This window comes from Streptopelia decaocto (genome assembly GCF_964273445.1).
Source record: "Streptopelia decaocto genome assembly, chromosome: 6".
NCBI lineage: Eukaryota > Metazoa > Chordata > Aves > Columbiformes > Columbidae > Streptopelia > Streptopelia decaocto.
In genome coordinates, this window is record NC_138660.1 from 6969018 (window position 1) to 6988622 (window position 19605).

The 19605-nt window shown below is 46.3% G+C and overlaps 1 protein-coding gene across 3 annotated transcripts in view; it reads right to left on the bottom strand.

The window, feature by feature from the left end:
* The window catches only part of P3H2 (prolyl 3-hydroxylase 2), a 70446-nt gene that overhangs the window by 4933 nt on the left and 45908 nt on the right, over positions 1-19605 (bottom strand). For 2 of the 3 annotated variants that reach the window (XM_082056126.1, XM_082056128.1), the window contains exons 2-12: positions 11005-11151; positions 9905-10094; positions 7009-7140; positions 5783-5925; positions 3936-4025; positions 3436-3476; positions 2811-2905; positions 2003-2130; positions 1304-1399; positions 1062-1212; positions 436-553 (exon numbers count right to left, since the gene is read on the bottom strand). In XM_082056126.1, the coding sequence (XP_081912252.1) occupies positions 436-553; positions 1062-1212; positions 1304-1399; positions 2003-2130; positions 2811-2905; positions 3436-3476; positions 3936-4025; positions 5783-5925; positions 7009-7140; positions 9905-10094; positions 11005-11151 (1331 nt within the window). Of the gene's footprint in view, positions 1-435; positions 554-670; positions 778-1061; positions 1213-1303; positions 1400-2002; positions 2131-2810; positions 2906-3435; positions 3477-3935; positions 4026-5782; positions 5926-7008; positions 7141-9904; positions 10095-11004; positions 11152-19605 lie in introns of those variants that run through there. The other variant, XM_082056127.1, reaches the window with a different exon arrangement.

Consider the following 19605-nt stretch of genomic DNA (forward strand, 5'->3'; position numbering starts at 1 on the left):
CATGTCAGATTGCATCACTCCACCGAGACATTGCGGGGGGGCAGTGCTGCTGGGGAGGGGACATCCTGCTATGGGGCCAGTCAGGGACATCCAAAGTGCCCTCATTTTGGGCAGATCTCTCCCTTTCTAGGTAAGTCTCAAAATGTCCCCTGGATACCACCAGCTCCCACCCTTCTGTTATGCACTAAAACCACATGACAGAGACACAGCCCTGTGGGCCACAGCTGGTATCTCCCAACCCTAAAATTTCACAGAGCCATTACAGTTAAAGTCTGGCTTAAACCTTATTCGCAATGCTTGCTGCCACCAGAAACTACCTGCTGGATCTCACTTCTGCCACAGTTGGTATTCACCAGCTTTAGGACTTACAGCCTGTGGAGCAGGATGCCCTGCCTTGGGGAGGGTCCCCAGCAGCAGCCCCCTCTTCCTCCCTACCTGTAATCCCGAAAGGTGTAGGCAGGAGGCTCCTTCCAGCACTCATTGGCTTCGGGGTCCAAGAGGCAGTTGTCAGCATGGATGGGGTGGCTCAGGTCATTCCTCCTCTCCTGCTGGCCTAGGCAGGACCGTGTGGAGGAAGGGGGAGGGAAAAGGAGTGGATGAGATGGAAATGCCATGCTCTGTGGGGTCTGTCACAGGGGGAGCCTGGCCCGATCCCACTCCAGGTGGTGTTCACAGGTGAGAGGAGGAAAGGAAAGGCTGAGGAGAAAAGGCATCATCTGAGGACTCAGATCTGCACAGTTCTGCTTGTTCCTTACAGCAGAGAAGTGAGATGGAGAGCTGGGGAGGAGTGGAAAGGAGAAGGGACAGGGAGAGGAGGCAAGAGAAGAGAGACAAGAAAAGAGGAAGAGTTGTAGACATGAAAAACAAGAAACACCCCAGAAATGAGCTTCTTCAGGACAGCAATGGCCACCCTTTGCTGCTGTGGGGACAATGACTTTGCCCAGCTCTCAGCCATCAGTTTAAGCCTCAGGCAAAACAGAGCTACTCTTAGGCTTAGGTCCCCCACTCACAAACCCCCATCCTCCCAGCCCTGCCCCACCATCAGCCCCCCGAGTCCTCACCGGAGAGGGCGGTGCGGCACACCAGGTGGGTATAGGAGAAGTAGAGCGTGGAGTTCAGCATGAAGTAGGACTCGACAATCCTGCGAGCCTTCTCACTGATGTCGTAGAAGAGCCGGGCGCTCTTCAGTGGGACGCGGCCCTCGTAGCCATACTGGGCAAGGAGAAGGGGCAAGTGAGGATCAGCACCATGTGCCGTCTAGGAGAAAGGGCATGGGAGAGGAGGAGGAGGGAAGGAGATGTACCTTGAGGGCTTTGAGGACAGTAGCACCTTCAAATCTCTCATTTGGGGTGTGTGGGGAGGTTTTGCCCCTGTAGCCATCTCCAGCCAACATAATCCCCTGAAAGGCACAAACATGAGTGAGCAGTGAACTGGTTCCCCAGCAGAGTGGGAGCTGCACTGGAGGCACTTCTGACCCTCTTCCCCAGATGCCCCAGGGCTGCATTCACCAGGACAGGCAAGCCGGGTGAAAAGGTGCTGCAGCTCTCTATGAGCACAATCCACTCTGAGGTGCTGGAAAACAGCTGCCCACATCCTGACTGAGGATCCTCAAGCACCCTCAGTCCCTCCCCAGGCTCAGCTGCTGGTGGACGAGAATGCTACACCAGACTTGTGGATGAGCATCCTTTGGGGTCGTGTATAACACAGGGCAAAGAGCTATTTCTGCGCAGGCTCTGTCTTTCAGCATGTTTCTAAGAATGGCCCAAGATGGAGCAGCAGCTCCTGCACTGCAGTTTTGGGTGTGTTTTGGGGATAAGCATCTGACTGCACTCCACAGACATCCTGGCCTCACAGTTACAACTCTCAAAGAGAGAGACGTGAGCCTAGAGCCTCTCCAGGGGCTGATCACATATTCAGCTCTCACAAACCAAATGCTGGGGAAGGCACCAGATACTCAGCCCAGGTGGCAGCCATGTCCCCTCCAGGGGCACTGCTTACTCACACTGGCCACCCTGTGAAGCTCTCGGCACTGCTCCTCTGAGATGACGTTATCCAGTAGAACTCGCTGAGTGCCATTCAGCTGCTGCGAGTTGTAGACAAACTTCACATCACTGTAGAGAAGTGGACCCCCTGATGGAGAGACACAAAAAGACCCTCCTGAACATGTCCTGGCCTCGTTGTTATCTTGTACTTTGTCTGAGGGCAAGCTGAAGTCACCCGGGTGACTGTCAGGGAAAGAGCTTCACAGCAGAGAGCAGAGTTTGGTCTCACATCAGCAACAAATGAAACAGAAACATAGGAAACACCCAGAGATGAAATCAATTTGCTGAAAAAGCATCAACATTTTTCACCTACTCATTAGCTGCCTTGCAAATACAGGGACCACAGACTGAAAATACCAAAACTGGCGGGACACAATGAGAGACACAGATGCCAGCTTTTTTGTCTTTCATCTACTTATAAAACTTGACATGATGCTGATCTTTCAGCAAGCATCACTTGTGCTCCACCAAAAAGGAAGCTGGGAGTGGAAGAGCCAGAGGACCCTGCCCAGCTCCACATCTCAGGGCTCTGTACTGAGCAGCTCAGCAGGTGGAAGAAGCAAGTCCAAAAGCAGACTAGCTCTGGTGGGATCCACAGACCCAGAAATGCTGTAGCAGCATTGAAGACTTCTCAGTCCCTTAAACAAACCTTCACCCCCCTCAGATAGGACAGGCCCCCATTGCTTAGCGATCAGCCTTTGCAATCTGCAGTCTCTAGGAATCTGAAAAAAGCTTCTGATTTTGTTGAAACCTCTTCATCAGACTTACCCTCCTTTAACTCTCGATCTGGTTTTGGCATGGGTTTCTTTGCAAGGGATAGCCGGGGCCCATCCTCTGGTTCACTGCTAATACTTGACGGAACACTGAGGAGCAAGAGAGAGAAGGAACATCATGACTTTGGACACAGGTCTCCAGTTCTCAGAATTGGACTGTTTTGCACCCTTCAGAAACCAATACCTGAAAAATAAAAGGGCAAACTGGTACTTTGTACGAAAGTCACAACCATAAAAGCAGAAGCCCTCACCCTATCCTGTGGCAAATCATATTTTTCTGGTAATGGAACCAGGAGTTTCTACCAGCAAAACACAAACACCAACAAATCTGAACATCACCCCTTGCCTAATGCCCAGTTTTGTTAAAAACAAGATCAGTTCTCTTTTAGTTCCCTCTAGATCACCACCGGTTTTAAGGCACTCAGCTAAAATAAGGTGCTTGTGGGAATGTTTGTAATGATAAGGAGCAAAGGGCCTTAATACAACCATGATGGTGTGCTGAGGTGGATGGGCAGCACCCCCCAAGTGGCAGGCTGGTACCCCATCATGGGCACAACACCTTCATTCCAGTGCAGGGACTGGTGAAGCTGTGGGCTCAGCTGGGGCAGGCAGTAGCTCACCTGTGCTCATCTTGGCGGGCACCATACCTGTTCCAGTAGTTCTGTGGGAAAAGAGAGACGTTGTGTTCCAAAAATTAACGTTCCAGCCAAAGCCAGGGAACTACCTGCTCTGCCCCGCACCCTGGGACAACAGTCAGCATCACTGGCATGGATCCATCCCACACAACTTTGGGCAATTGCCTGGGGTCATCAAATTGAAAATGTAACCCCAACCCAACTGGCATCGTATGATGAGTACAGATGGAGTTCAGCTTGTCCAGCCTTCTCTGAGACACAGACAGACACCATGGCAGGAGAGCTGCATCTGCTTGTCCTTCACCCCAGGAACATCTGCTTGCCTTGCTTTGCCATCACCGTTTTCCCAGAGGGAACAAATCAGGCCAAGACCCAGCTCCTGAGTCACCTACACGGGACTTGGTCTATAGACAAGGGGATGGGGGAAGCTGGTCCTATAGCTGTGAACTCCTAAATGTTCTTGCCACAGCAGACCCAGGCATTACCAGCTCTGTGTAGGTGTATCCAAGGCCAGCCGCAGCCACCTGCAAGAGGTGAGACTCCAGCTTATGGCGCCGCACCAACATTTTTGCTTCCTGAAAAGAAGAAGAAAAGGGGAGTAGTTGCACATGTAGCTTTCATAAGACACAGACAATGCACCTCTGCCTCAAGAGGAGTTTGCTCTTCATGCAACACTGCAGACACCGCTATGGAGAGAGATACCTGGTTCATGCCTTAGAGCAATGCTGGACACAGGGCTGAGCCGTTCACTACATCACAGAAGGGGAGCATTCAGCAACTCATTCGGGAAGCCTGAATCCCCAAAATACATGTCCATAGCTGGCAGAGGGTGCTGAGCACCTTGGAAAGCCTCTAAATATCTGGATAAGAGGCTACCCAGGGAAGCCCCAGCTGCAGAACAGGAGGTGTGTTGAGGCCGGTGGAGCAGGGACCTGGGCTGTGCCGTGATTCCCCACCTGCAATGCAGAGCCCGGCGGTGGGTGGGCTGCAGTGTCGCAGCCTGGGACACACTCAGGTCACTCAGATGGGGACCACAAAGCACAGCCACCTGTGCTTTGTCCATCAAAGGGCTTTTTTTGAATGAAAAAAATCATAAAGAAAACACTGGGGTTTCTCCTAGAAAATTACTTTGCAAAGCAAAAATCAATTATTTTTTCTTTTACAGAAAACTTCAAAACACTAGAAACAATGAAATCTTTTTATTTTCCTAGATTCACTTTGTGAGAAGAAACTATAGTTGTTCTTGTTTTCTTGTTTATTGTTTCCCTTTTCTTTTTAACATTTTACCAAATTCACACTGATTTTCATGGAAATCAAGGAATTCCCAAGGGAATGGAAAATATAATTCCTGCCTACTCTCTGCTTATGGTGCAAGTGGAATGAGCCTCAGCAGGGCTGTGATGGGACAAGAGGAATTTCTCCTCTTCAGCATTGTGAGAATGGCAGCCTCAGGGCTGCAGATAAAAGCTGCCCAGACCAGAGAGGAAGCCTGTCCTGCTGGATGACTGACCACACACTGTTTGGTTGTTTGACCCCAGCCTAACCCTGTGATAGCAAAGCTACTCCCTGCAGAACAGGCTGAGCACTGAAGTGCAAGCTCAGTGATTTGAGAGTAACACTGACATCCCAACCTCCCCCTGGGAAAATATTTCTTAGCCCTCTCTTAACAGAGGTTGCCCTCTGCCCAGTGCTGCATTGCATTCCTCCCCCATGTCTCCTCTGGAGCATTGAACGAGAGGAGGGTTTATGTTGTTGAGACACTCGGTCATCACCCTCCCTGCCCTTGCTTGGGCTTTGCTAAGCTGAAGTCCCCATTTAAAGAAGATCCTACCCTCGAGCTTCTCCCCCACACAGTTGATTCTGGATTTGCACCCAGACAATGAGCATTGCCAGCTAGTCCAGCACCTCCACATCTGTTTTCAAAGTGGTCCCACTGTGGGAAAGTTGCTAAGCTGCTTTTATTTCCAGCTGATGCTTTTCCTGGAATCATAGAATCATTTTCATTGGAAATGACCTTTAAGATCAAGTCCAACTGTTAACCTTGCACTGCCAAGTCCACCTCTAAACCACGTCCCTAAGAACCTCATCTACTTGTCTTTTAAACTTCTCCATGGATGGTGACTCCACCACTGCCCTGAGTAGCCTGTCCCAATGCTTTACAACCCTTTCTGTGAAGTTTTTCCTAATATCCAATCTGAACCTTCCCTAGTGCAACTTGAGGTCATATCATCTCATCTTGTAACTTGTTACCTGGGAGGAGAGACTGACACCCTCCTCGCTTCAACCTCCTTTCAGGTAGTTGTAGTTAAAGTCTCCCACCAAAGACTCTCACCTTCCTGGGTTTGATGGTGTCTGGATCCATTGTACCTTCCAAGAGGCCCTCGTAATAACGAGCATTCTCCAAGACATCTTCATCGTCCGGGTGGAAGAGGAGGTAGGACTTGGCGCACTCCAGGGCTTTCACATAGTCACCGACTGGGAGGCAACACAACAGTTGTCAGAGGGGGCAGAGAGGGACACAGCCCCAGCTCCTCATCAACTGAAGAGTGAGCCCAGCACTTCACAAGGCTCTTTTGATGCAACTTTGTCTTAACCACTCTGTTTCACTTGCAGGGAAACTGAGGCACAGAGGGACAACTTCTCTGCAGTCATGCACAGGTTGTAGGGCATCCAAATTGGATCCAACTGCGTGGGCAGCATAGGGATGCTGCGTGGTAGCAAACTGCCTCTCTCCTGTACAGCACCTCTCAGGGCTCTGCAGGGTTTTACCCACCACATTAAACCTCTAGTTGGGCAGGGGAATAATAAAGCCTGTACACCACGCACAAAACATTGCTGACTCCTCCAGCTTTCTTCCCATTGCACTGATGAATAAAGAAGCTTTGGGTTTGAGTAGCAATTTTGACCCACCCACATTCTGCCCTTTTCAGGAAAGAGCTCTTAGCACAAGCCTGAGATAGCAAAATTCTGCCTAGATTTTATGTAACAGAACATAATAAAATGACATATAGAACCACACAATTGAAAATATTTTATAGTCCTGCCAACTCCTGATATTTTGCAATGTTGCCAACCCCTGAAACTTTACTGTGAATCTTAAAATATTTGGTAATTAGCAAAAATTGTAATCTTGAGATAAGCTTAGGCTAACTTGTGTACCTGTACCTGCAGAAAATGTATCAGTTGGTTTCAGAAAATGAGAAACATATAAATCCCCAGAGCTTTAATATCAAAAGGCAAATGAAAGTGCCATAAAAATAAGCATGATTTGAAGAATAATAATGTTTAAGCTAAAGGCTTAGCTTTTAAAACATGACTGATGATTTAAAACACTTTTACAAAAATACTTAATTGCATTTCAGTCAACCTGAAAGAAAAGGGCTTTTGAAGAGACCATTTCCAATGTCCTTTTCTTCCTGACTATTTCAGACCATGTCACTGGATCACAGTAGCACAGACATGTGGAAATATCCTGATTTCCACATGAAGCAGTTCAAACGTGTACAAAATGTAACAAAACTCAGCAAGCATTATGAGGAACACAAAGACAGCCCTTACCTCTATAATAGGCAAACTGCAAGTAGTCATAATGGAGGGGAAGGAAATTTTCAATTGGTGAGATACGGCCTGACCGTGTGGCGAGTTCTCGGACACAGTCATGTTTGCAAGCCAGGACTTGCATGTAGTGATCTGCCAAGAAAAGAAGAAGAAAATGGTCTGAACTGAGAAAGACAGTGATGGTGCTGAGACGAGGACAGATAGAGGCTAAATCTCCCCAACTGAAGGACATGCAACTCACACTGTTCTGGTCCTGCAAGCTACTGTGCACCCAGAGAAAAAGCTCATGATCCTCTCAAAGCAAATGGAGAGTTGCAGTCGTGTTTTTGCCTCCCTTGAGAAATGCCTTTGTCCTTCTGTCAAACTGCAGGGGGAGCCTGAGCATCTTTTTTGTGTGTTGGGAGCTGCTGCTTCTGCCCAGGAAAGCCAGATGAGTGCAGGGACATGCAGGTGGCAGGTGGCTCTTCAACCCCAAGAGCCAAACCAAAGGGGAGGACACCCACAAAGCAAGTGGAGATGTGAAGACAGAGTGGGCACATGTGCTGCCACATCAAATTCACCTCCACACTGCCTCCCTTCAGCTCATCTTTAATCCCCTCCTTTCTGCAGCAAAAAAGCTCCTGAGGGCACAGGGAGGTGTAGGCAAGAGGGGATGGTACAGATTTCAAGCACAGCTGAGCAAGGTGCCAAATATTGGCTGCAAAATTGCCATGTTTGCTGCTTCTCAAAGACAAGATATCTCCCAGGGAAACGCAAGCACGTGGTAAACATCTGCCATTAGCAAGGTTTCTTAATTGGTGGGAGTCCACAATATAGGCGTTGTATCAGCTGTACAATTTTGAAGCCAATGGTGACATCTGATTCCAGTTTGGAGCCTTTGCTGCAATATACTTACAAATCTACTTACTTGCTCTGTCTCTGTACACCACTAAAAACTTTAAGAAACAAACACAGGCTTGGAAAAAAACCATGTGCTCAGCTACCAAAGCATTTCTCAGAGCTGCCAAAAAAACAGCCTGAGGAATTGGTGATGAAATCAAGTGGAAACTCAAAACAGTTCCCATTTGCTCTGGGCAGGTAGTCTGGGTAGTTATCTGATTTACCATACATATCCAGAGTATTACATTAAGGAAAGAAAGAAGGAAAGGGACATAAATAATTTTGTTGTAATTTAAACCTACTTAAGCATCCTAGATCTGGGTTAATTCATCACTGAGAAGTACTGCTTTTTCTTGGTACTGTCAGGGTGCCCTAAAAACAGGCTATATAAACTGCAATCAATCCACTGAAATGCATCTGTCCCTAGAGTGGAGAGGTGAGAGCATTTCAGCCCCACACAGCAGCACAGCAACCCACCCTGGGACTGAAAAAAGAAATCAGTTTTGAAGAAACTTAAACTCTTTTTTTCTCAGTGTATTAGTGTTCCCACTCCCTGCTGAAACATCTGAGGCTGTGCATCCTTGGTCTGGGGGTAATGACTGGATTAAGCTGTCCCGTAACAAACATTCCCTCAATTCCCTATAGGAAAGCAGTTGCACTATGCAGATTATTTGCCACCGTGTGCCCTCACCTCCCTGTTTCTTTGGCTGTCTGAACAACCCTGGCTTTTGGAGTTGTTATTCCCAGGCACACCACTTGCAGAGACCATTTGGCTTGTTCTCCTTCCCAGGTGATGTGCTGGGTGACCACCACACCATGACCACATCTATGTTCCTCATGGCCCAGCATAGAAACACCTTCTTTACTCACTGGGGCTGCACTTGACTTGCAGAGCACAAAAATAATTTAACGAAGACCAAAACCTGTTTGATGAGCAGCAGCTTTCAGTAAGAAGGAAGGTTGGTCTCCTTTGCCACTGAAGGCCGTTCTCTTGGAGGGCTTAAAATGGCCATTGGTGCTCTGTTCACAGCTTTAAAAGCAGACATGAGCACCTGACATCTATACTGGTACCAATTCAGCCCTTACAACATTTCTCTTTTTTTTTGCATGGGTGAATAAAGCCAACAAAGGCAGCTTCTCATCCAGTATATTGGTGGTTTCTCATCTTGGTCATTTTAACTAGGTCATTTTCCTGTCTTTACAGAAACAGAATTACGCAAAACCAAAAAACAATCTGCATCTGAATGAAGTATTTTCCACACAAGAAGCAAAACTCCAGAGCTTGATGCAACTCCAAGATCATGATCAGATAAATAAGATTTCTGTCACCAAACAAACCTTAATTTATTGCTCTTCTTTCCTTTACGACTAATTAAATGTAATCTCATTTCTACTGAGAATGAACCATTTTAATCCCCTCTGGCTCAGAGCCACACATGCAAATGTGAAGATTACTTCACAATGTTCAGTTATCTCCAGAGATTTCAATGAAGATCATAATTAGGTGGGCCTCCACTAATGACAAATCCATCCCTTTGGACAGGGAGAAAATCTATGTTCTGAGCCTTTTTGGCAACTTTTCTGATCATCTGGAACATGGCCAAGAGGACTCAGCTGCTCTCTTCATATGCACTGAACAAAAGAGAAAATATAAACAGGGGCCAGCAATGTCTATATTCCAGTGAGGTACATGAGACTGTGTACAGGGGGAAACGGAGGCAGTTTATGTTAAAGCATGTATACTTCCAGTTATTACAGAAATCTGAAAATGCTCCACACATCTGGTAAGGCAATTCTTCCAGAGCAGCTTCCATTCAGGACCAAAATAAGAGGTTCCAGTTCCCTGTGCTCTGCATTTACATCTTCTGGCCTTACAAGTGCCTCCTGCAGTGTGACTCACTAGGACCAGTGATGGAAGGGAAGACACTTCACCAATTCCAGCCAAAGGCCCAAACTCAATAATTGAAAACATTGCAGGGCCAAGGGTGAGAGCCCTAAAGACACAAAAAGATCTCACCTGCAATAGCTTCATAGAGACCAGCCTTATATTCCAGATACTCATGCTCCTCAAATTTCTGCGGTCCCTCACACATGATCTGGCAATCTGCATCCTCAGAGTAGTACCCTTTCAACGCACGTTCCAGTAAGTCAATGGCCAGCTCATACTCCTCCTTGTCATAGTGCCTTACCCCAGCACTGTAGTCCTCCTGCAAAGTAGATACGCAGAAGACAAGACTGTGAGCAATCTATGGTGCTTGGACCTCAGCATCCTGCCCTTGCCAACTGCAGGTGATTTTCAATAAGAGGTACGAGCAGGCAGGGGCATAACAACCTCCCCTGGTACCTACCAGATGTAAGTGGTTGTACTAAACCACATTTAAGCCATCAATGGCCTTTTGGAACCTCGTAAACCTGCATAAATGCAGAAGTCCTCCATACTTAGGGCACGCTCAGTGACACTGTTGGATTATGCATTATGTGACAAACTGCTCCTTTTCCCTGTTTTAGCCCTCCTGTCCACCAATGCTGAATGCTAAGGGCAAAGACTGCACATGACCTAGGCAAATCTGTCTTAAAACCTCTGCTAATAACACCAAATTGCCACTTCTCCTACCTTGTGTCTTGTGAAACCAGAAAGTTGGGAGTGGCCCTAGCATTTGTGTTGGCCTTTCACTTTGGGAAGGTGGGAAGAGCTGTCACTCTTCTGCCTGCCACCCTGCACCCTCACCAGCAGTCACTTATGTGCATGTACCCTGCCCAGGTGGGACAACCCAGCTCAAAAGAAACACACAGAAGCCAAGATCTGTCTGTCGGTGTCCAAGGAGGCATCCATCAAAGCTGCCTGGTGGGTGTTCACAGCCACAGTTGACCCCAGGGTTCCCTGAAGAGAGGAACCGGGTTGGGGATGTAGCCATCAAATAAAGATCAGAGGGTGCCTTCAAAAAGCAGGAGTTGGCTTGCTTTAAAGAAGAGTACTGAGAGTTTGTTTTGCTATATTCTAATATAGACCTTGGCAAGAATCCCCCCATTCATAGATGATGCTCTCTTGGCCTCCTAAATCTCTTCTCTCCACACTGCCTGACATTTAACCCGGGCACTTCTTTAGCTCAGACTCACCATGTGCTGCCTGGCCTCCCGGTCAACCAAGCTAACTTTTCCTGCTGTGGTTTTGTAGTTCTCGATGTCCTGCTGTATCTCCATGTGCTCAGGGTTTGCCATGAAGAAGGTGTGAGCTGCATTTGCTGCCTCCTCCAGCTTGTTCATCTGTAACAAGATAAGAAAGACCACAAGTTGGTGATGTAGGACAGTGAACGCAGCATTTTATGCAGTACACTCTGACACCTGTACCCCTGACACCCTTTTGACATCACTGGACTGGGCAATGATGGGATAACCAAGGAAAACCTGAATGGAGAGGCTAAAGAAAACAGCTGAAGTGAGAAGAGAGCCCAGTGCAAGGGAAATCAGAAGAGCTGGAGTTCCTGAGAACCAGACAGGTCATTTATCTGTCTGCAATGTGGTCTATTGGTGACATGGTCCAGCTTGTTTTCCAGCTGCACATCCTCTGATCTCAGCCACTCCAACCCCCTGCACAGTGCCATGCGGAGAGATGCACTCATGAGATATGAGATGGAGATAGGAGGGGAAAGCAGGTGCTGAGACTGCTCTCTCTACAAGCCTTGGAGGCTGAGCTATGACCAGGCTAAGGGCTTCTGCTTGGAAATGGGGACTCAGGACCATTTATTAAGGTCAGCTGTGCACAGCTGCAAAAGGCCAGACTCTGCAGCGATATGAAGAGTTTTAACCAGTCACTTCAGATTTAGAGATTCAGAACTGAGACTGAACAGTAGTTTCACCCTGGAGAAAGCCTCGTAAACAAACAGAAATTCTAGCACTAAACACACCTACAGCTGCTTCCAGGAGTACAGGGAGAAGGACAGATGTTCAGGTGAAACATCTGCATGACCTAACAGGTCATCCCTGACATATGATTATCTTCAGAGATGTGGCTGAACTGACAATACCCTGTCTGCAGGTTGCTTGTTACCTTGACAAATGTGTTTTCAACCACCTGCGCGTCCAATAGCACATGAACTCCTGCTGAATCTAGTGGGATTGATATCTGGATGAAATCATGGGGGCTTCTCCTTGAGGGATGACCCTCAGTACATACATCCTATGGCAATTTTGCATGTGTTGCTTATGAAAGTTTTGTGGGGAAATACTAAGGGAAAAAAAGGCAAAGGATTTGTGCAGGTCACTCAGTTGCACCAACAGCATGGCATAAAGTCTTTTTTTATGCCAAAGGCTGCTCTGAGTGGGAAAAAGAGCAGGGTAAGAGCAACAGCTTCAATTCAGCTGGATAAGGAGAGCCCCCCTGGAAACACCGAGCCCACACCAAATCACTTGACAAATCTGTTCCTATTCTGAAAGCGGAGCTGTCTGACAGCATTAATAAAATACTCTAGCTGTTTAACAGGCAGGATGATGCCTCCTTTCCTACTGCACATAAAGCTTGGCAAGATTGAGGCAAATACAGGGTGAAGACACGCATTATTTTTGTGAGGTAGCCTTTCCCAGTGGTGAAGAGGGAGTGTGATTTAGCTGCAAAGGAAGCAGTTAGAGCCCTTTGAATCTCCATGCTCAAACACAATTTCCAAGTGGCAAATGCTGTAACAGGTTTCATTTGGCTTTTCCTCAAAACAAGGTGGAATTAGAAAGTGCAGCAAGCTGCTGAAAACAATTTTGGCATTAAAAAACCAGGATAGAGAGATAGATAGAGAGATTATGGTAATTGGGAGCCCAGCTTAAAGGTGAGGGATGCAGGATGATGCAGAGCACACTGAGACACATGCTGAACTTTCCAGCACACAGTGAATCCCCCAGAGAAGCACCCATTGCTTTCATCTGTGCTCCGGGGCTGTTTAGATAAGTAGGAGTGCAAACACAGTCTGCAGAGCAAACAAAGGGGCTACCCTGAGTCAAAGTGGTGGCAAGTGGAGACATCACGGCTGTTGGAAATCACTGGCTGAGTTTGTCAGGGATGCCTGAGTGATTCTGAGAGGGAGACACTGAATGGGAGCAGACACCGAAATCTACCAGGGGATTTGTGAAACTGGCACTCTTACATCAGATGAGCCATTCCAGACACATTCCCACATTGCTTGCTGGAGCATGGAGATGTTTTGAAAGCAGGTGCCTGGATACATGAAGACTTTTTGGAAGAAAAGCCCGGCCATTGCTGCCAGCCAGAGCCACACCAGGCGAGCACTCTCCTAAACCCTGTCTGCTGCTCCAGCACAGCCAAAATTGCTTGTGTGGTTCCTAGAAAAGCCAGGGCAGAGCTGGCCGAAGAAGCACGCGTGAATACCTCCAAAAGGAAGATGAAAGCTCTGGTCAGATGGCATCTCAGACCACTCCCCAGATCTGCCCTTTGAACAGCAAAGCACCGCTGTGCTGCAGTGCTCACAGAAACACAAATAATTTGCTTTGTGTAAACTTCAGAAGTTTTTCAGGATTAGCTCTGTGCTGACAATGTATGATGTGAAGCCAGCTTTTACTGCAAAAACAATGTCTACTCTAGTCTTTCACTTGGAGTTTTCCTAAGGACACCACTCTACAGTATAATCCCTTGGCTTCCCCGCAGGTGAGCAAAATGACTGCGAGAAATTTTTATCGAGGACAGCACAAAAAAGCCCCAAATCCCTTCCCCAAGCCCCTTCAGTGTAGAAATCCCATAATCCCATCCTGGAAAAGCTCATCACAGCTGGGCAGCATCTGATACAGGATAAAGGACCAACTAGAGCATCTCATGATGGGAATTTTCAGGTCATGTTGTGTGTAGGTGGGACTGCTGCTGCAGCTGGTAATTAGAGAGGTGGAGATGGGGCAAGAGGTTTGCTGGAGACACATTAGCTACTGACCTGATCCAGACGGCTGCCATTAAGCCACTATTTGAGCTGCTCAGGAGAATCACGTTCTTACATACCACAGATTTCTATTCACAGGCAGCATCCTGCTTGTGCAAACTTAAAAGGGACCAAATGCATCTCAGCCAGGGAACTGGTCCTTTGAGATGCGTTGCGATAGTCTGTTGTTGGACATTCTCTTCAGAAAGCTGTCAAAAATTGTCACAGATCCTAGGATGGGTTTAGTTGCTCCTGGATAAAATCCACCCCTGTAAGATAGGAAGAGTCTGATTTCTAGACACAACAGAAAATCCCTTTTCCATGCTTGAAAAAAAGGTTCACACTGTGTCTAGTCCTACTGGCTCTTTGCAGCAGAGGTGACCTTTGAATTTTGCTAAGTGGACTCAAAGTAGAACATTTCAACTCAACATTTTTCAATTTATCATGTCCCATATTTGCCTTAGAAACATACAAGTAACACAAAGAAGCCAACAGCTGCTAAGTTTTGGGGAGTTTTTAAGTGGCTCTGTGTATATAAAAGCAAATTCCTAACTGGTAAGACATGTTCAGAGACTAGCACTGACATTAATTATGAAACACTCTGGGGAAACCTTTGCCAAAACACTCTGAATTCACAAGGAGCAGGATATTTTGGTGTTTAAAGGTCTGGGCTGGGACTCAGGACACCTGGACCCAGTTCCTGGCCCTGTCTCAATCTCACTGTGCAGTCATTGGAAAAAAACATTTTGTTTTCTTTGTGCCTGATTTTCCATTGTTTTAAATGAATAACAATAAAAATAATAGTGTTTCTCCCACAGGGTAATAACTTTGTTTATTTAGATGGCAAGCAGTTCAGGGACCATAAGCATATGAAAGCATGAAACACAAGGAGATTTTGATCTTTGTGCAACCAGCACTGAGTAAAAATCAGCAAGGAAAAAATGACAACTGTAAAAGCACAACCTTAGTATATGCTCTAAGGTCTGCTTGTTCACCCCACTGGAATGAGATTGCTGGACTATCGCTGCAGCTTTGCACCAAACCTCGTGTATTTTGGCCAGAGAGGACACACAAAATCAGAACATGAGCACTGAAAGAGCCCTGGGAACACCCTGTCCATTTTGATCTTACCATGCCAACAGCTAGAGCCAAGAAGGGGAAAACACAACATTCAAGTGCTTCTGGGTTTTGATGCTGAAAAATATTTGTTTTCCTCATTTGAATGTTAGGAGTGTTTCATTTTACAGAAAAACAGAAATATTATTTTAAGCGGCAAAATCCCAGATTAAAGAACTTCTGCAAATTGCAAATGGTCAGTTTCATTCCCATGTGGGACTGTGCTGGCCTGGACTTCAATGGACTGCCACTTCCAATCTGCAGTAGTGGCTTGAATTAGGAAGGCAGTTTTAATCAGAGCATTAGACAGGACCAAACATGGGCTGGAGAAAGGACCTTGAGTGAATATCTTGAGCATCACTATATGATTGATGCCAATTCTCATTTATAACAGTTGAGAAAATCCTTTGTGGTGTTTTCATAGGCTGCATGATGAAACGTAATATAACATTTACAGTCTCTTAATAGTTCATCATCATTCTTGTAGCTGTAAAATCACGTCAGCCAGCAAACTCCATGTTGAGCAATCTAATTTGTATCTGTAAGGCCACTGTCACCAGCTTGCCATGGTGAGGAAACAAACTGTCACACTGGAATATGTCTAACTTGCTGTTTGATTTTATCATCACTTTAGCTGCTGTGTCTCTCAAAGAGAAAACCAGGATTCACCTCATCGCCCACCCAGAAACAGCTCAGCCTGGCTCAGCCCCACGTGCAGACACGTGCTCTGAATTCACACTTGCCCTCACTATTTGGAGATGAATGAATTCTGACCAAAGTTTCCCTCGTGCCAAGATGCAAAACAAGCTTGCACAAGCCCCTGGCCCCTTCCCTAGGGGATACACCACACAGCTGCACCGTGGTTTTAGCTACAATGACCCTACACTTTGCAGTCCTTCAAGTTTGCTGCCTGGTGCTTGGCAGTGGGGATAACAAAGTGGAACAGGCATCGTGCCAGGTCTGTGAGAGGAACATTGCACAGATTTACAGTCTGTTCTTGCAGCCGGGGGCATGGTGCACCGTACCAGCGCCACTTTGCTTATGTTAACACTGACATAGTGCTGTTTATGGGAGGGAAGCAGCTGTGGCCAGAAGATCTACAGGTGCTCAGGTGCTCCCAGCTGACCCTGCAGTTTTCATGGCAAAAACAAGGATAAAAAGAGGTCCAAAAGTCAAAGGATTTTAGAGAGAGTATAGCCAAAGCAATATCTATTCTGACTGCTGGAGACGTGGGGTCACAAGACATGATATAATCAAGACCTCAGACTATTATTGACAATGAGTTCCCATTTCATTGAACATATTATCAGGTATTGGCAACTGTCATGCATTCATGCAACTGTTGTAATCCAGCCTGTTTCTATATTAAAGTATCTTCAGCATGTAAGACATAGTTTGAATTGAAACTTTTTGGAGAGGGGAAGAGAAGGAAGGCTTATACACTGGAAAATGTGCAAGATCCATCAAAACCACAGCATTTCTTACTGTGCCAAGATTGGATCTACCTGCACATAACCTCCATTAATTGCTGAGTGCATGGAGCTTGTGAGAAAAAATTTCAGTCATTTGGCTGACCTAGAAAGCAAAGTCCCAAATCTTCAGACAGCTCTTGGTTTGCTGAACAGATATTGTTTTTCTAAACTTTTCCATAGCTCCAATGCTGCTGTGTTGTATCAAAGGCTTAGTGTGCTGGGCTCTGCAGAGGAGGGAGGCTCTGGAGTCAGTAAGCACAGATAACAAGGGAAATAAAAGGTTCAGTGCCATGAAGGATTAATCTCGTTGTGTCTGTGCAGAGCTTACTGCCTCGGTGAGTAGAAGCAAGTAGAAGTGAAATGGCTATAAATAGTATGTGACCTTGCCTCAACTATTTTATTATTGCAAATAGAGAAGGAAGAAATTCTCCAGAGAAGTTAATCAGAAAAATTTCCTTCTGCTGATGGGATCCCACATTCACAGAAAGATGCTTGAGCTGCCTGCAACCCACAACAGCACCCACTGACCCCTCAGAAACACTAAAATCAGAAAGCAAGGCAAGCATATGGCAGAAGAGGGCCTTAGCCAAGAGTAGGGAATAGGTACCAAGTGACGGAGATGTGAAGCAGCATTTGAGTTCATTAACATGCCATCCCCTGCTCTCCAAAGAGTTCACCCGTTCCTTGTATTCCAACTCAAGGTAAATAGGATTGGTCCCTTCTCCTTGCTACTAGTGTTATGGGCAGCAGTAGTGATGCCTTCCTGGAGGCTCCACATGCATCTCTTCAGAGGTCTTCTCCATTTTCAAAATGCAGAAAACCTCTAATGTGCTTTGGACGGTTCCCCTCAGATCACCCCAGCACATCTCACTGTGTGCTGCTGCTCACCAGTTCTCTGGTAGACCCAAATGCAAAACAGAAGTAATTTGGAGAATTGGCTCAGAGATGAGTTATCATGAGAAAGGAAACTTAGGAAGGATTTGGGTTCTTTTGTTATTCCAACAAGCGATTTTTCAGTACACAAACATACGCAGATTGGTAGGTACATGGTCAAAAGAGCTGACTAGACATTGAATTAGTCTCCGGAAAGTGGCAGATACTTGGAAATTTAAAACCAAACAGAACAAACCACCTAAATATTCTTCATGGAATAACTTTTTTTCAATTAACCAAGAGGGAAATCAGATTTCCTAATGAATCTCTCACTTGGGCCATGCTGGCAGTATTTTACGTAAGTGTACACATGTATACGCCAAGCAGACTGCACCCCCTGTCTGAAAAGGTCATTTTGGTATTGAGAAAGCAAATTAAACTGAGACATTTTCTTCTCTCCCTGACACGCTACTCTTAAACTGTTCCCAGGCATGTAAGGATGAGGATTTTCACACGTTTCTGGCTGTGCATTGTGTGCTTCTGTGCGCACGTGGGGTAACAAATGCTGCACAAGGAGCAGGGAATTACTCAATAGCAAGTGACTTACAAAACCACTTCCCAGCAGGAAGGACTCTTCCCACATAAATCTCAAACACATTGAGGCATTGTAGGATTCATCCGTGGAGGAAGCGATGGGAACTGTGTTTGTGTTTACTGAACCTCCCATCTGATTGTGAAAAACAGTCTGAGCCAGATTTTGTCCTGTGTAAACACTCAGTTCTGTGTAGCTTACTCTGATGACAGCTAAGTTGTGTGTGAAACATTTTCAACAGGGAAAAATTCCTAGAATATGCAGTGTGGGGTCTCTTGGCAAAATAAACAAAAAAACGACCACACCATAACTGGAAAACAAACAAACACACACCAAAAAATACCCCTAGAACTGGCTTTTTAAAGCTTAGGCAAGAAACCCCTTGTAGATGGGATTCTTTCCTTCATGTCAGCACACGACAGCTGTGATCACAGACAATACCTGGATTTCAGAACACTACTCTCTACAAAGGAAAATAAAAGTGCCTTCTATCAGCAGAGAGCTGGCCAGTTGTCCCCCTCCCTCCAGCTGCAAACACAGAACCACACTGCTAGTCTGTGATGCAAAGCAGCCTGCACCCTGGACCACAGGAGGGCTCTGAGCAGCTCCTCCAAAAGCCATCTCTGTCTAGAAATGGGCTCCTTTGCTATTTCTAAGGATGCTAGCACAATCTGAAGGCTAAGTAAGAGCTTCCCTTATAATTTTCCATGGAAAAGGTGGGATGTACTCAGCCTTCAGCAATCTGTGCAGATGGTTACCCATGAGGCTCCTACATCCCAGTTTTCCTCCATCAGATAATTAGAGATGAGCCAGTGGCCCCTGGATATAAGTAGCATGGGAGAAGCAACACATCCACTAATGGCAACAAGCAGAGCTAGATACTAAAAGGTGGGGGGCTTAAAGCCAGCCAGGCTTTCCAGAGGTTTTCTCATTCATGTCTTTCCTCCTATTGTCATAGCATTCCTGTGGCAGCCGCAGTCATTGCACACCTGGTAATGTATCAGCCAAGGATTAGTCCATGCGTTTTAAGCTAATGAAATTGAGCAGCTGGAAAAAAGCAGTACATGACTATCCCCTCCTCACGGACCACCAGCAAGAGTCCCATTGGCCACAGCCTGTTAGATGAATAATGAGCTTTCATTTGATATATTGACAGAGAAGCAGGTGGTCCCCTGCAGAGAGTCTCAGAAATACCTGGTAGGAGAGAGGTGAATGTTGCTAACCCTGCTGGCAAGGAGCGAGGAAGCCCTTTGTCTGCAAAGGGAGGAAGGTCAAGGCTGGAATGTTTCAATCTGATTAAGGCTAAAACTGTTCACCTACTTTTAGGGGAAAAAACAGAACAAAACAAACTTGGGAGGCTGTTGAAAGTGCTTGGGGGTGCATCATGTAAGCACGAGTCACAGGAGGCTAGACATTCCCTCTCTAGCAGCAGAGATGGCACGGGAACATAACAATATTCTACATTTCCAGAAAGTCTTCCAACCTCAGGAAGCAAAAGGCATTCAATTTGGGACAGAAACAAAGCAAACTCATCTGTGATGAAAGAACTAAAGTCATGAAACAGAGATAGAATGGGGGATGCTTGGCAGAGGATCACTGAACGGTGCTTTTGCACAAGTATAATCCACAACATAGAGTCATCGTTATGGATACAAACAGCAGCATTTATTCTGAGGAGGATGAAGGCCAATGCACATTGCAGCATGTCTCTATCAAAAGACTTCCGATCAGTAAACTAATTCATTAAAACAACAGC